At 48.0% G+C, this 16,386-nt stretch overlaps 1 protein-coding gene across 2 annotated transcripts in view; it reads left to right on the top strand.

The window, feature by feature from the left end:
- The first annotated feature begins 4,802 nt into the window (after positions 1-4,802).
- The window catches only part of Iqsec2 (IQ motif and Sec7 domain 2), an 87,911-nt gene continuing 76,327 nt past the window's right edge, over positions 4,803-16,386 (top strand). Inside the window, exon 1 of one of the 2 annotated variants that reach the window (XM_004647889.2) lies at positions 4,803-5,704. In XM_004647889.2, coding sequence (XP_004647946.1) covers positions 4,998-5,704 — 707 coding nt within the window. In that variant the 5' untranslated portion in view covers positions 4,803-4,997. The remainder of the gene's footprint in view (positions 5,705-16,386) is intronic. The other variant, XM_023708160.1, reaches the window with a different exon arrangement.

Here is a 16,386-nt window from a genome sequence, read left to right as displayed (position 1 = left end):
CCATTCTGGCTATTGTCGTTACTCATAATGCCACTCTGAACACTCACATACCAGTTTTTGTGTAGGTGTGTTTCCCATATTCTCCCTTGTTAGTCATGTTTGTGACTTATTATAGTTGTGGCTCTGTCACTAGGGTGGGAGCTCCCCGAGGGTGTATGCTATATCTCATTCACCTCGGGCACCCCATCGTCCTTTGCTGTCTTGTCTTTCCCCAGAGCACCTGTCTGCAACTATATTAGACTGCTAGGGCTCCTGCAACTACACACCACAAACTGAGTGGCTGACAGCAACTGAAGTCAAGTCTCTTTCTGTGCTAGGAGTTAGGAGGCCCAAATCAAGGTGTTTCTGGGGCCTCCCCTGAAGGCTCTAGGAAAGAATCATCCCCTGTTTCTTCCAGCGTCTGGTGGCCGCTGCAGTCTTTGGAATTGTTTGGCTTATAGATACATCACTCCATTCTCTGCTTCTGTCTTATGTGTTTCTGGGTTCAATTTTCAGGCTTTTTATAAGAAGACTAATCCATTGGATTAGGATCAGTCATAGGATCAGTCATTGAATTAGGACCCATGCTAATCGAATATAACTTCCTCTTAACTTGATTACATCTGCAAAAGCACTTACTGCCAAAATAAGGTCATGCTCATAGGTAGTATGTGGACATGGGCTGGGAGGGGCACTCTTCAGCCAGGACACCCTCCAAGAAGCTGCACACATTTCATTTGTTTCTTGTCTCCCTCTCCCATTGGAAGTCAAGACTATAAGGTTAGGAATTATCTATTTTGTTCACTGCTGTACCCTTCAGTGCTTAGAGCACTGCTTGGCATATAGTGGACACGCAGTAGAGATTTTGTGAATGAATCTGAGTACCTATCTGCCTTCAACCCCAGGGGAATCTGAGTGGTAGAAGCAGGAATAAGGATAGGAATTCAGGTGTTGCCTAGGATATGAATAATTCTCTGCAAATGTTTGCTGGGTGAATATAAATATTCGATGAATATATTACTTTCACATTTACAGAGTGTCTATTTCGTGCAAAGGAAAATATATGGAGTAATAAGAAGGAGACAGCTGAGTGTCCTGACTGCCTCTGTGTGCTCCTGGGGACAGCATTCAACCTCTCTGTTGCACTTTCTTCGCCTGTAACATGGAGGTAACAACAACGCCCGCCTCATAGTCTTGTCCTAGGAATTCCATCAGTTCTTGTATGTAAAGGGCCTGGCACATGGGAGGTACCATAGCAGTGTTCACTCCTGATATTGTGCTTGTTGCTGTGTTCTAGTTCTGTGCAAAGTGACTTTTTGAAGCCCAAGTATATTGAGGCATAATTCATATAACCGCTTAAAGCACACGGTTCAGTAGTCATTAGGGTGTGAGCAGGGCTGTGCGACCGTCACCTCAGTCCAATTTGAGGACATTTCTATCCCCCCCAGTAAGCTCCATACCCACTAGCACTCACTCTACTTTCTGCCATGCACCAGGCCCTGACACTACTACTCTAATTTTCTTTCTTTTTTTTTAATTTCTTTTCTTTTTCTTTCTTTCTTTTTTTTTTTTTGCGGAACTGGGGATTGAACTCAAGCCCTTGCACTTGCCAGGGAAGTGCTTATTCCACTGAGCCATCTCCCCGACCCTACTCTAATTTTCATAACTATGGATTTGTCTATTGTGCGGTTTCATATTGCACAATATGAAGGAATCATACAATATGTGGTGTTCATGATCAACTTCTTTGATTTTCACAGTGTTTTTAAGCTTTTTCCATGTATCAGCTTTGTTAGTACTTCATTCCTTTTTAATGGCCAACTAATATTCCATTGTATGCTTATACCATTGTGGTTATTCATAGGTTAAAAATTTGACTGTTTGCATTTTTGGCTATTGTTACTCATAATGCCACTATGAACACTCACATACCAGTTTTTGTGTAGACGTATGTTTTCATTTCTCTTGGATAGATACCTAAGAACAGAATTGCTGGGTCATATGGTAAGTCTGTACTTAACATTTTGAAGATCTGCCAAACTGTTTTTGCAACATGATAGCACCATCTTATATTTCCACCTGCAATAAATGAGGGCTCCAATTTCTTTCCATGTTTGCTAACAGTTTTCATCATCTGTCCTTTTGAGTTTAGCTGTCATAGTGGATAGGAAGTAGTACTTCACTGTGTTTAAGAAACTGTTTTTTTCTCCATTAACCTTATTTCTGTTTTCTGTTCAAAAAGCCTGTAAGGGAAGACCTTCAAACCACAGTGGTTGTTCCTATCCTGTGTGGCCTGAACAGTGGGAACCTCAGTCCAGCATTTGGTGACCAGTGGAGCATGCTAAATCACAGGACAGAACTATTGCACTGGCACAGACTACTTGCATGCCTTCAGACCAGCCTGCACCCTCAGGTGGAACAGTGGAAAACTCAGGAGCTGGAGTAGTCCATCGGCCCTAACCGTTCTCCTTGCTTGCAGCCTCATCAGGAGCAGTTTACGTCTCCTTTACAGTTTCGTTAAGGATCCCTGCAGACGTAGAGATTGGCCGTGAGCTGCCATGGCTACTCACAGGAAGTGCCCTCCAGCATGCCCAGCACTTCCTGGGCCAGCAGCCATCATGTCAGGCCTGCTGAGTGAGCTCCCTGTCACAAGGGGCAGCAGCATCCACCACAGCACCAAGGAGAATCTGTGTAGCACAGAGCAGTGGTAGGCAGGTTCGCAGAAGACGCCTCTGGGAGAGGCTGGTGCTCAGCCCTGTGGCAACCACCGGCAGATGCAGCTTTTGGATGGCTGTCTGAATCCATAGTGAAGCTCCAGAAGGGAAATGTCCACCAATAGGAGTGACCCCAGCGAGAGTAGCCAACATCAGCACAGCCCACTGGCCAGTATTCCTGGAGGAAAAGACATTGACATCAGCTGAATCTTCAGTGGCAATAATGGCAGAAGTTTTTCCATCTCCTTTTCAGATTTAGGATATAGGTGTCATGACTTCTTTCGTAGATGTACTGTACTGTTTGAAAGCTACCTAAGTGAGTCCTGCTGCGAGGGATTTAAGGCCATCCTTCTTCAGCTGCAGGACATCAAGATCTCTGATTATTCTCCTTAAAACAAAACGGGGAACCCAGGACAATGCCTGACGAGTTGCACAGAATGGTCATTGGACTGATTTGCTTTTTCCAAAAGGCTAGGGAGCCTGAGCATCTTTTTATGTGACTGTTGACCATTTGTTTGTCTTTCATGAAAAATATCTGTTTATATCCTTTTGCCCATTAAAAAAATGGTTTTCTTTTTGTTATTGACTATAAGAGTTCTTTACATATCCTGGATACAAATCTTTTGTCAGATATGATTTGGAAATATTTTCTCCCATTCTGTACATTATCTTTTCTGTGCAAGTTGTTTTTGGATGTGTTTTGTTCCCAAGATGCCCTTGTGAGCTAAGTGTTATTGATAGGGAAACGCAAGCTCAGATGGAATTAAAATACAGTTTTGTCTGGCTATAAAAGTCATGCTTTCCCTTCTCTCCCAACCTGCTCACAAAGATAAGTTGAGACATGTTTCTGGTTTTTAGCAGTGCAGTCTGTAAGAAGACATTAAAAACAAGAACACAAACAAATGTGTCATAAAGCCAAATTCCATTTGTCCTTCAAATATCATGAGAGACAGGGCAGAGGAGGTGCGTCAAGGCAGGTCAAGGGGGGCAAGAAGTCTGCGTAAGAATGAGCGCATTTCACTAAGGAAATCAGGGTTGGTGTTGGTAAGGTGGCTTTGATTTAAGTCTCGAAAGACGGGTACAGTTTCTTTTCTTTTCTTTCTTTTTTTTTTTTTTTTTTTTTTTTTTTTTTTTTTTTTTTTTTTTTTGCGGAACTGGGAATTGAACTCATGGGTACAGTTTCATTGAATGGAAATGGTGGTGTGAAAGAAGCCAGAGGAGGAAAGAGAGCAGGAAATGAGTTGAAAGAATGGAGCTCAGATCTCAAGTCTGGCTGTGACAGGGAGTCCCAGGTTTGTTGAGATGGGAGACCCTGGACTGCCTTGGTTAGAGGATGCATGGACTGGCAAAGATGGAAAATCTGGACTTGGGTGAGATAGGAATTTGGGCACTGGCTTGAAAGATGGAGAATTTAGGTACTGGCTAGAGTGGTGGATACCTGTGATACTGTGTATGTTGGGGGGGGGGGTGTGGAGTTCCAAAACGTGCCAGGATGGGGTTGGACTTCAGACTGGAGGGACACGGGTAGCTGGGATGGGGGAAGGCCCAGTGACTGGTTAGAATGGGAGTCCAGGGATTTCCTGTGATGGGGGCTGGAGGGAGGTCGCCTGAGATAAAGGTTCAAGGGTTGGCTGGAATGAGTACTATGACACTGGCTGCAGCTGACAGACCTAGAGCACAGGGAGTATGCCGGTTGCCTGGACCTGGGAAGGTCTGGGGTGGGTGTTCCTGAGACGGCTTGGATGAAGATTTTGGGCCTGGTGGACTGGAGGGACGTGGAGCTCTGGAGAAGGAGTTCTGATAGGTTGCGTTAGGTGAGGATCCTGGAACGGGTGGAATGGCAAGATCTCAAGAAGGTTGCAACAGGGCTGTTCCTGGCCAGGCATCTGTACCTCGGGGTTCATCCAGCTGCCAGTGCGGGTGGCCAGCTCAGGTGGGGAGCGCGGGGGCTGGCCAGGCGAGCGGAGTGGGGGCAGGGGCGGGGGGCGGGCCGGCGACCGGGGCGGTCCCGCGCGGCAGCGCTGCGCAGTGACTCCGCAGCGGGCGGAGCGCCGTGGGCCGCGTCCTTCCGAGCAGTGGCGGTGGCGGCAGCGGCAGCGGCAGCGGCAGCCTCAGCTCCTGCTCCCCGTGCCGCCGGCCCCAGCGCTGTCTCCCGGGCCCCCCCGGGCCCCCGGGCCCTCAAGCCCGGTGCGCGCCCTCGCGTCCCGCCGGCCCCCTCCCCCGGCTGGGCCCGGGGGAGGGTGGCGCCGTGAGCGAGCTGGGACTGGGCTCTCCTGCCCCTTCCCCTGTCCCTGGGCCGCCAGAATGGAGGCGGGGTCCGGGCCCCCGGGTGGCCCTGGATCTGAGAGCCCCAACAGGGCGGTGGAGTACCTGCTGGAGCTGAACAACATCATCGAGAGCCAGCAGCAGCTGCTGGAGACCCAGCGGCGGCGCATCGAGGAGCTGGAAGGCCAGCTGGACCAGCTCACCCAGGAGAACCGCGACCTGCGGGAGGAGAGCCAGCTGCACCGCGGGGAGCTGCACCGGGACCCCCACGGCGCGCGGGACGGTCCAGGCCGCGAGAGCCAGTACCAGAACCTGCGCGAGACCCAGTTCCACCACCGCGAGCTGCGGGAGAGCCAGTTCCACCAGGCGGCCCGGGACGTGGGGTACCCGAACCGGGACAGCGCCTACCAGAACCGGGAGGCTGTGTATCGGGACAAGGAGAGGGACGCCTCCTATCCACTCCAGGACACTACCGGTTACACAGCCCGTGAGCGCGACGTGGCCCCGTGCCATCTGCACCACGAGAACCCAGCCCTGGGTCGCGAGCGCAGCGGGCGGGAGGCTGGGCCAGTGCACCCAGGACGTGAGAAGGAAGCCGGCTATTCCGCGGCGGTGGGCGTGGGGCCGCGGCCACCTCGGGAGCGGGGCCAGCTGAGCCGCGGCGCGTCCAGGAGCTCCAGCCCCGGCGCTGGTGGAGGCCACAGCACCAGCACCAGCACCAGCCCGGCTACAACCCTCCAGAGAAAGTAAGGAACGCGCCTGTCCACCCCCTCCCCCTCTAGATGCCTCTCCAAGTTGTCCTGTTGATGAAGTAGGAAGCCAGTGCTTGATTCCGTGTCCTCCTCGCCTGTCCCAACCAGGAAAGCCAGGTCCCCCGCATCCAGCTGACACACGTTCTATAGCCAGTGCACACTGGGTTGGCCATGTAAATGCAGACATCCCTTTTTCTCCCAGTACTTCGGCCAGTGAAATACTAAAACAGTCATCATCCCCAACACACACACACACACACACACACACACACACACACACACACACACCTTCAACCCTTATCTGTACTCTTGCCAGAAGATGGGTATTTATTTATTTATTTATTTAGGTTGTGCTGCTTAGGATTTTATTGTCAGGAAGGTGTCCACTAAGAGCCCAAAGGGAGACCCCTCCCCTTTTACTTGATCTTGTCTCCTCAGACAGCCTGTGCTCCATCCTCCTCCCGGGAGGCAGGTGGGAACCAGAATGGCTGCTGGAGACTGAGACATTCTTCTGAGGGGAACTGCAGCACATCCTGGCCAGGGATGGGGGGGCAAAGATGGAAGCCAGGCCCTTGGCTAGTTCCTCAAAGTCCACTCTCTTTCCACCTTTCAAAAAGAACAGCACCCATTTAAAGAGCCCTGCCAGGAAGGGAAGTCTACAGATCTCCTCTCTGCTGTATTGGTTCCAGCTCCTGTACTGGGATCCATGTGTCTGTCTATTTGGGGCACCTTGGCAGTATCTCCTGGGTCGGTGGGATATACACTGGGTCCACTTTTTCCATGTAGATCCCTTGTGTGTTGATTGGATTAAATGTATCAGCTTGAGAGAGCCAAGGGTGTGCAGGCTCACAAGAATGCCTTAAAGGCTCCCTTATTGCATTTCTGTTGTAATGGAAAGAACACAGAACTGGAAGTTAGGAAACCTGGGTTCCCCTTTCAGCTTTGCTGCAGATTGGCTTTGTGACCTTGACTGAGTCCCTTCCACTCTCAGTCCATTAGTTCCCGTCTATCTGTTTTAAAGGCAAGGTCTATCTTGGGTGGTCTTTAAGGACCCCTCTGGTTTAGATTTGACAGTTCTGTCTGTGGCTAACCTAGCCACACTACGAAGCAAGTCTAAAGTCTTCCAGCGAATGGACAGGCTTCCCCCTCTCTCAGTGCTCAGCTGGTCTTACCATGTGCCACAACCAGTGGAGTGTCTCTTGGAGGCTGGGCTGGGGGTGGGGAAGCCTTCTGCCTCAGGAAATCTGCCGGGAGATAGTTCTCTGCAACTCCCCCGTGGTGAGGCAGCAGGCTGGGGTGCTGGGTTGAGATGGCTGGGCCCCAGGAGGAGCAGCTGCAGCTCGAGGGCTCAGCTGGGCTCTGCTGCAGTGCACCTTTCTCTGAGTCTTGGTGTGGACTGCCCCATTGTAGACTGGGGGTTCCAGGAATAGGCTCACCTGCCCAGATAGAGCTGCTGGGGTTGCAGTCTCAGAGGACTGACCATGTGTACCTTGGTGTGTCACAAGAATGCAGGGAGATCGGGATCTATTTAGAAGAGGGCCATGATCAGGTGGGGGCAGAGGAAGACTGGATAGGGTATTGTATTCCTCCAGCCTGACTGCTAAAGACTTTTCTAGAGGGGCAGACCTAGAACAGAGGGGGTAGCCTTACTAGACATGGCTCTAGGGAGCAGAACCTGAAACTTCAGGAACATTTGAGATAAAATCAGGAAGAACTTTACAACCAGGCCCTCAGTGATGCAGGAGAATATTTCAAGGGGTTGGGGCTGGTAGCAGAAGTGGTAGGCTGTGGTAGGTAGATAAGCTGGTTGGAGGTGTCCAGCAGAGGCCAGGTAGGAGTGGGGGACAGCTAGAGATAGCATCATGTCAGATTCAAGTATAAAACCCTGATTGCCATCAGTGAAATGACCTGGGTCTTCCTCAATTCCAGGATACTATTGGCCTCAGATTGTCCGTCCTGCAGACATGGATCCGACTGTCTTGGCTGGCTAGAAGCCCATTTGCTCTCCTACTAACCTTGCGGGCCTACCTCTTCATCCTTCCTTCTTTTTGTGTACCTTCCAGTTGCTTGTTGGACTTTCTTGCCTCACATTTCCTACGATATTAATACATGTGTGTAGGTAATTCTTTGAATTTCTCACCATATACTATTTGTATGTCCCTTATTATCTTTTTTGGTCCTCCCAACAAACCCTGTGCTGTGAACGCTAGCAACTCCATTGTTAGAGATAGGGAAACTGAGGCTCCGAGATGAAGGGACCTCTTTTCCACTTTCTTCCTTGCTAGGTGTCGGGAGACTCTTGTATTGCCAGAACCATTGCTGCCACTGTTGCTCCTGCAAGTGACTCCCTTGCTAGGCCTATTCTGGATTTGTAAGGAGTGGGAGAGAAGGCTGCCAAAGCCAGGTAGGCAGGGTGGGAGTTCAGCAGCAGAGGCTGCATGCAGCATTGGGGGAGGACAGGCAGAAGTGGTACAGGCTAGGCTCCTGGTCCCCGAGCTCCCTCTGGTGGATGAAGAGGAGCGAGTGGGGCCTGGGCCCCCAGGAAATGGCTGGGGGCCCACTCTGCCTAACGACTTCCTTTAGCCCTTCTAACACTCCTACCCTGTGGACCTGTCACCATGATCCACGCATGACAGCAGAGGAAACTGGGGGATTTGAGAAAGGAAGCGTACCAGAGTCATGGTACCAATAGGACAGACTCTCAGTACTGTGAACTTCCCCTTCCCTGCCTAGGACATCAGCTGTCACACTGGGCCCCATCCCTGTCAGCTCCAGGGACTCCCACATCCTCCCACACTGTCTCTTTTGGCCAAGTTCCAGGATGCCAGTATCCCTTCTGCTGTGCTCTGGGTGTGGCCTTCCTAGTGCGGCATAGAGCAAGATAAGTCCCTACCTCCCCATGGTCCTCTGTACAGGAGGATTTTGTCTTAGTAGTTGTTGGTCCTAACCAGTGCTTGGAGTTTGTTTGTTTGCTTGCTTGCTTGTTTGTTTGTTCATTTTTACCTGGATGGTGACCATCCCTATGATTAGAGAAAACGCTCCACTTCCATTGTTGAGCTTGGCTTGGCGCCCTGCAGTTTCAGTGTCTGGAATGATTTATGTGTCCTAGGGGCCACTGACGTGTGCCCCTCGCTGAAGAGAGCTGCATTCCCCACGCTTACTGTACAGCCTTGGATCTGGCTCTGCTGCAGGTGGTGGTGGGCTAAAGCTGCTGTGGTGGTAACTCTCCATCCTCTGCCCCCACCCATACCCTACAAAGCTGTCTCACATTTTGAGAGAGCAACGAGAGAGACTGCCCTGGTGTTTTTGACAGCCAGAGCACTGTGTGGTCTACCGCCTGGTTGCTGTCTCCCTGCCAGGGCCAGGTGGTGGGTGTCAGCATGCTCCCTGCAGGGGTTGAAGCCACTGAGAGGGAATAAGAGAGAAGGGAGGACTCGGGAAGAGGCTCTGGGAAAGTCTGTCTCTTTGGGGTCTCCGATTCTTTTCCCATGGGGTCTCTCCTTTCTACCAAGAGGGAAAAACATTTATCTCATTTTCCCACCCTGTTGTGAGCATCATGCTTGTATAGGAGAAATGATAACATTGAGTTTAATAAGAATTAGAGGAGTCTTGCTTCTCTGTCTACATCTGGGGCAAGAATGGGATCTTTGTCATCTACAAGCATTTCTTGGCTATGTACTTAGCACAGGAATGGCTACCAGGTCAAGCAAACATCATGCTCTTGGTGCTTGCAGAGCCCCGTCTGTGGGCAGACAGACAGACAGACAGACAGACAGACAGACAGACAGGGTTGCAGGTCCCATCATGCTATAAAGATGATGCTCAGGACAAAACTAGCAGCAAAGGTGCTGAGTGGGAGAGAACAGAGGGATCAGGGCAGGCCAGACCATTGGTTGAAGACATGGATGGTAGGAGAGGGGGCTTTGAAGAAGGATGGGTGTTCCCCTCGTATATGATAGAAGGGTTAAGAGGAACACAGCAGATCCAGCCTTGCACACTCCATCTCACCCCTACCTACCGTGGCCTCTGAATTTGCTGGGAGGAAAATAAAAGCTTGGAACATAGTGAAGAAGCTTTATGGGTACTGGGTGAGCCTCAGCCTTCCTGTGTACCAGGTACCACCCTATGTAATAATGGCTTTTTCTACTGTACTTATTGTGTGCCAGGCACTCTTCTAAGCAACTTCCGTGAGGTAGTTCACTCTGCTTTCATGTAAAGATTTTAATGTAGAGATTATTATTAACTCCATTTTACAGATGAGAAAACTGAGGCCAAGAAAGGTTGGATAACATATATATAGAAGGGTTAAGAGGAACACAGCAGATCCAGCCTTGCACACTCCATATATATATATATATATATATATATATATATATATATATATATATATTCACTTAAAGAATAAGTGACAGAACTGTGAAGGAGCTAAAAGGAGCACAGGTGGTTGAGCTCCAGTATTCTTATACACCATGCAACAGCTCCTCTCTTCCTTTTCTTTTTCTTCTTCTTCTTTTTCTTCGTGGTGTTGGGGATTGAACCCAGGGCCTTCACATTAGCTCCATCCACAGACCCTTTTTTTTTTTTTTGAAAAAAAATTGAGGCAGTGTCTTACTAAGTCACTAAGTTGCCCAGGCTGAGCTCAAACTTGCAGTCCTCTTGCCTCAGCCTCCCAGAGTACTCGGATTACAGGTATGTGCCACCATACATGCTGTAGTACTGCTTCCTATCTCATACTCTCAGAATTCTTGCCAGGTGGGTGTGAGTATTAAACTCATTTTTCAGATGAGGAAATGAGGATCAGATAAGGGCAGTGACCTGTCTGAGGTTACACAGTTGGAATCCAGAACTGTACGGCTCCCCAGCCTTCTATCTCACACAGGTGGGGTTTAAAGACATGGAAACCACCCCAGGCATGGCTCTGGTCCCTCCACAGAGCTCCCAGGACCCCCTCTTGAGGCAAGGCAGGTTCCTTCTCACGATCACCACTCACCTGTTCTAGCGGGCCTCTGACGTGCAGCCAGGTTATGCTATACAGTATGGCTGCTGTACTTTTATTCTGTCTTTGGCCTGCAAACTTCTCTACTTGCCATGCGTAGTCCTTTTAGGATCTGTGCCCAACTTCCTTTCTGTTCTAGGCTCTTCCACAGACCACACTCGCCCCATCCTGACCTGCTTACCCCAAGCTTCTAGTAGCCCCTGGATCTTGGCTTGTGCTCATTCCTCCTCCTGTACTGCTCTAACCACTTCCCAGGCTGAACTCAGTCATCACCTCCATCCTGTTTATGTTATGGGCCCTCTGGACGCTGAGCCCTTGATGCTTCTGCCCCTAACAATGAGCACTTTGCGTGTATATATATATACCTTCCCGGTTGTTTACCTTGTATGTTGCCTCTACTAGACTGTGAGTCCCTGAGGGAAGTTTTACTGGGTGTATGTTATGTTAAGCCCTATGCTAGGTGCAGGGGCATGAATGAAGGAGCAATTAGCCTGGAAACATATAGCACAGCACATAGTAGCTGCTTGGTCTGTGGATGAGTCATGAAGTCCTGGTGAACTAATTAATAGCTGGTGTACCTCATATTTTCTTGGCTTTAGAACTCTCAGAATTGGCCTGGCTTTCCACTGGTTTATTCCTCCTGCTCCCAGGAGTCATTTGGCTTTTATTCTCTTCTCTCTCCCAATAGTCTCCTAATTCATAGAATGACAGAGAAGCAAGTTGGATGATACTTTATAGATACATAGGCCAGTCTGCTCATTGTCATTTCTCCCTATCATGCCATGGTTGTGCCATGCCGTGGTCTCGACAGCATGGTTCTTAGTGCAGCAGGGAGGCCAGTATAGGGCAGGACCTGTGTACAGCCCACCCAACTTAATGAGAATCTCTTTAGTTAGTTGTCAAGTGCCCCTAAAAAACCCCAGGACATTGTTCAAGTGAGGCAAGTGTTCTCTGGCTTGAGTAGCACTGTAAGCACCCCACACTGCTCCCCTTTTTCTGTAATGATCAAGCCTTTATTGAGCTCATACCCTAGGCACAGTGTTTTGGGGTGGAAATAAAACTTGGCCCTTCTAGCTTATTCCTTGCTGTATTCCCTGGTGCAATAATAAACTCTGGTCATGGGGAAGAATGATGAATAAGTGATTTAGTTCCTCTTGGGGCAAGATGATTTGCGAGTTACTCTAACTTCCTCGTGGTGTGTGGTCTCTGCAAGCGTCACATGAGGAAACCTATTCCCGAGGACTTAGTAGCTGACGTTCCCTACGACCTTAGTGTGCAAAATGTGGTGCCCTGGAAGGAGGCTTGTGTGACTCTAGGTATCACTTTGCTTTCAGAGCCTGGTTTTTTTCTCAGACGAAATGCAATTTTTTTTTCGGAGACAAGGTCTCACTATGTAATTCAGACTGGCCTTGAACTTACTATGTAATAGCCCAGACTGGCCTCAAACACCAGGTGCTCCTCCTGCGACAGCCTCCTAAGTGCTGAGATTACCACGCTGGGTAACAGTTTGTTTTCTGGTATGTAAGATTCCTGCTTCCATCCCCCTACCTCTCATAAAAATGTATCAGAAACTCTCCTGGCTTTTCCTAATACTTACTAAGATTCTGATCAGGCTGGAAAGCTGAAGGTTGAGGATGGAAAATATTAGCTGGACTGCCCTGCCCCCTAGAGGCGGAGCGCTGCAAAGAAAACAACAACATGGAGACAGCTGCATCACATCCTTTCCAAAACCAGGATGCCAAACCAGAGCTGCGCCACTAATCAGGATTATCCTGTCAACATTTTTGATAAATTTATCACTGCTCTCACTGAGAGGTACAGTTTAACTAATATCAAGTGCGCTTCTTTGGAGTTACATGATTTTTTAAAATCACAATTATACTGGAGCTGTATGATTTTTATATCTTTTTTTAAAAAAGGAATATGGCTGCACATTCAGACTTTTATGGGTTCCGACTCGATCCCAGGATCTAGTGTACTGCACTCGCCTGAATCCAGCTAATGTTTTTCTCTGAGAAACCATTTTAGAATTGTCATTAAGTTTGCAAGGTGTAACTCAGGGTAGAGCTTTTTCATAGCACAGGTGGGACCCTAACTCCATCCTTAGCACCACAGGAGAAAAATACTGTCATTTTATGTGTGGTCAGTGCAAGGGGAATATGGAGAGCCTAGTATGGGCCACGTTTTGTGCCCTCAGATAAAGAGCTCTGTCACTTACGTTACACAGTTCCTGGCTTTAGGGCAGTCATGGGTGGAGAAGATGCTGGTAGAAGCAGATGATAGTACTGTGATGTGTTACGTGTTCTGCCAGAGGGGAGCACAGGGGCCAAGGTAGCCTAAAAGAGGGATGTCTCCCCACAGGGTGGGGGAGACTTCCTGCAGCGGGTGAATCCTGAGCTAAGGCTCGGAAGACGAGTAAGAGTTAGCTAGACAAGGAAGGACAGTGTGAGATGCTGGGATTTGGGGGCGAAGCAGAAGTTAAAGTCGAGGGGACAGCATGAACAAACACACACCTAAATGGGTGGCAAGGGGCACTGAAAACTAGAGCACTGCCTGGGAGGCAAGAAGGGTTGGAGAGCAGTCTGGCAAGGTGGGCAGGCTAGATCATGAGGGCACTTGAATGGGAGCATAAAGGCCTTCATACTGTCAGGAACTGGGAGCCGACATAGGGTTTTAAGCTGTGAGGAAGAAAGAGGAGCTTGTTTTATAGTATGGAGGATGGGTACAAGGCTGTGTTTTGGAGCAGCCCTCCTAGAGGAAAGGTTGGAAGGCAGATTGGGGGCCGTCCAGGGAGGAGAGTACTTGGGCAGTAAAGATCACCTATATGGGAAGAAAGGCAATGAGAACACGAGCAATGTTACGGAAGTGAGTGCAGCTCACTGGGGAAGCTCAGGCTCGAACCAACACCAAGGTCAAAAAATTTGGAGCTGGAAAGATCCCAAAAAATCATCCAGTTCAAGGGATGAGATCCAGAGAGAGACAGCCCTTGTGTAAGATCAGGGAAACTGAACAGAGAAGAGAGCGCTAATGAGAAGAGTCATTCTATACTAATGGCAGTGTCCAAAGCATCTTTCCCTAAATGTCCTATTTCCTGCCTTGGAGTCTCATAGGAAGACAGTGGGGATCATCATCTTTGTGTTCTACACGTGAGAAAATCAGGGCTCAGGGAGGTTGGCAACTTGCTGGGGTGTGGTGATAAAGAAAAGGGACTACCTACTGGGACTCTTGTTTACATGGGAGATAGGTCCTTTGCTCTATGCTGGCCCCTCAGAAATCAGCTGCTAGAATCATAGCTGGGGAGCAAGCCTGAAGTTTCCCATCTCTGCCCAGCTGAAGCCCAGACCCCTTTCTGATGGCTTCTTTAGGTGGCTACATTTAACATAACTAAGGCAGCTCAGAGGCAGTTTCTGAGCTGACAGGTAACCTGTTACTTTACCTCCCTTTTCCTGTCTTCATAAAAAGATGGGGAGCCATTTCTCTTGTTACTGTGTTCCCACTGCCTTGGGCAGGGCATCTCTGACCCATGTGTCTTTGTTAGTATGATGTACAAACAAAAAGGGCTTTTTAAAAAAATGTATTTAGGACAGGGTGTACAGGGTCTCACTACATAGATTGGACTCATAGTGATCCTCCTGTTTTCAGCCTTCCAAGCATTGGGATTACATGCATGTGCCACCACATGCTGTCTCAGTGTGCCCCAGGGGCGGGGATCAAACCCTAGCCACTGCACTCTGCTTAAGCAGGTGCTTTAGTCCGCTGAGCTATCTGGCTGGCCCTAAGAAGGAGTTTTTGAGAGGGAAAACTTGAGTTTGAATCTATACTCTACCCTAGCCAGCAGGATGTCCTTAGTGAAGTCATTTGACACTGTCTAAACTTTAATTTCCTCATCTTCAAAATGGAATAATAATACTCACTTCTTATGATTAACCAAGACAATTTTTCCCCATAATTTTATTGAGAAACAAATAGCAATGAGATAGTTTTAAATCAAATTGGTAGGATGGTTTCAATAATTAACATATTGCATACTGTCTTCCTACTGGTTATTTGTTGTACAAGATGCAGACACGATATCTTATTTACAAACACAATTAGAACAAATCCCTCTATTCCTTGAATTAAGATAATGTAGCTATATATCTACTCTAACCATTTTGAATACACAGATACAAAATGGTCATTCATCCATATCCCTTTTTTTGTTTAGTTCTGTCATTTAAATATTATAGGTGTGTGAACTCAGCAAAACATTCCAAAATAGTCCCATAGTCCATAATAGTACTGGGTCTTCCACTTGACTGGCAATGTCAGAAGTTGTTGACCTGAGTCCCCTACAGCTCAACATAACAACATGGTTTTATTTCTTGTACTTTGTTTTTATACTTTTCGGCTGGATGGTTAAGACCAAGATAAAGCAAGACCTATGTAACAAGAATTGTAGCTTTTGGATCTGATAAGGTCAGTCAAATCCCCTCAGGATTTATCCTGAGACCCTGTACCTCAATTTGTAGAACCTTTGTCAGTGTCAGCCATGTGGATGAGTCATGGCCATTGCTTGGCCAATGTGCTCTCTGTGAAAGCCTGAGAGAATGTTTTCTCTCCATGTGACTCTTCTTAGGCACACTCTACATCATCAGTCACTTTCCTCTTTGGCCCTGTAATCTCCTTGATCAGAAAATTTGGGACACTACTGAGTTACGTGACATTACAGTGCAAGTTCTCATATGTCCTGAGTCTTAATTGACCTTAGAAGGCTAGGGCCAAAATGTTGGCTTTCCTTGCGGCCCTCCTTTTTCTCTAATTTTTGGTCTGCAAACTTAGGTTGTTAGCCCTCCAGAAGACAAGCTTATTGTTATTACCATACAACCTAGGCCATTGAGCTTAACCTCACTATCTGTCTGAATATCAAATATCTTAGGCATAACATAGAACAGGTATTTTTCATCAAGTATTGGTATGTTAAACTTTAAGTCCCTACAGAATATGACAAAAAAATTTAAAATTGAAATATATTTTAAAAAATAGGAATAAAGAATCAGTCTCATAACCAAGACAGTTTGAATGACCTTTCTTGATACCTGTACATGCTCAATATGTGGTCATATTCTTCTCTTTCATGAAGTCTCCTGTGGACAGTTACTTGAAAGATCCAGTATTAAAGGAATTGTGGGTGTAGCTCAGTGGTAGAACGACTGCCTAGCATGCTTGGCCCTGGACTCCATCTGCAGTTCTTAAAAAAAAAAAATCTAGTGCTATGCAAGGTGCAAAGTTTACTTTCCTTGAAAATTGACATCTTTGCTCCTTCCTACTACAAGGCTGCCGTGGGTCACTGTACCTTCCTTTTGGCGTCAGTTACCAGTTGAAGCATACTCTAGCATCTTTGTTGATCTCTTTTTCTGAGTTCTCATTTTCCAGTCTAATTTCTGTTCTGTCCTTATATATGTTCTCAGAGTAAGAGACCTCCAATCCTTTGTGGCCCAGGCAGGCATAAACTATTTGGTGTAAATAGTGGAATGAATGGAAATTTTGAAGAGGACCAGAGAGTGCCATGGGTTGGGCCCGCTGAGAAGGTATCTGTGTGGGTGCTTGTAAAGAACTGGCAGGTTGGTTAGCCTCTTGCATACCTCTTGTGCTCCTGCTCAAAAAAGAAACAGAGTTTGGAGAACAGGCCCTCATACCT

Source organism: Octodon degus, unplaced genomic scaffold, assembly GCF_000260255.1.
Source record: "Octodon degus isolate 3935 unplaced genomic scaffold, OctDeg1.0 scaffold00335, whole genome shotgun sequence".
Taxonomy (NCBI): Eukaryota; Metazoa; Chordata; class Mammalia; order Rodentia; family Octodontidae; genus Octodon; species Octodon degus.
The sequence above is the reverse complement of the archived record's forward strand: the minus strand, read 5'-3'. Positions and strand labels throughout refer to the sequence as shown.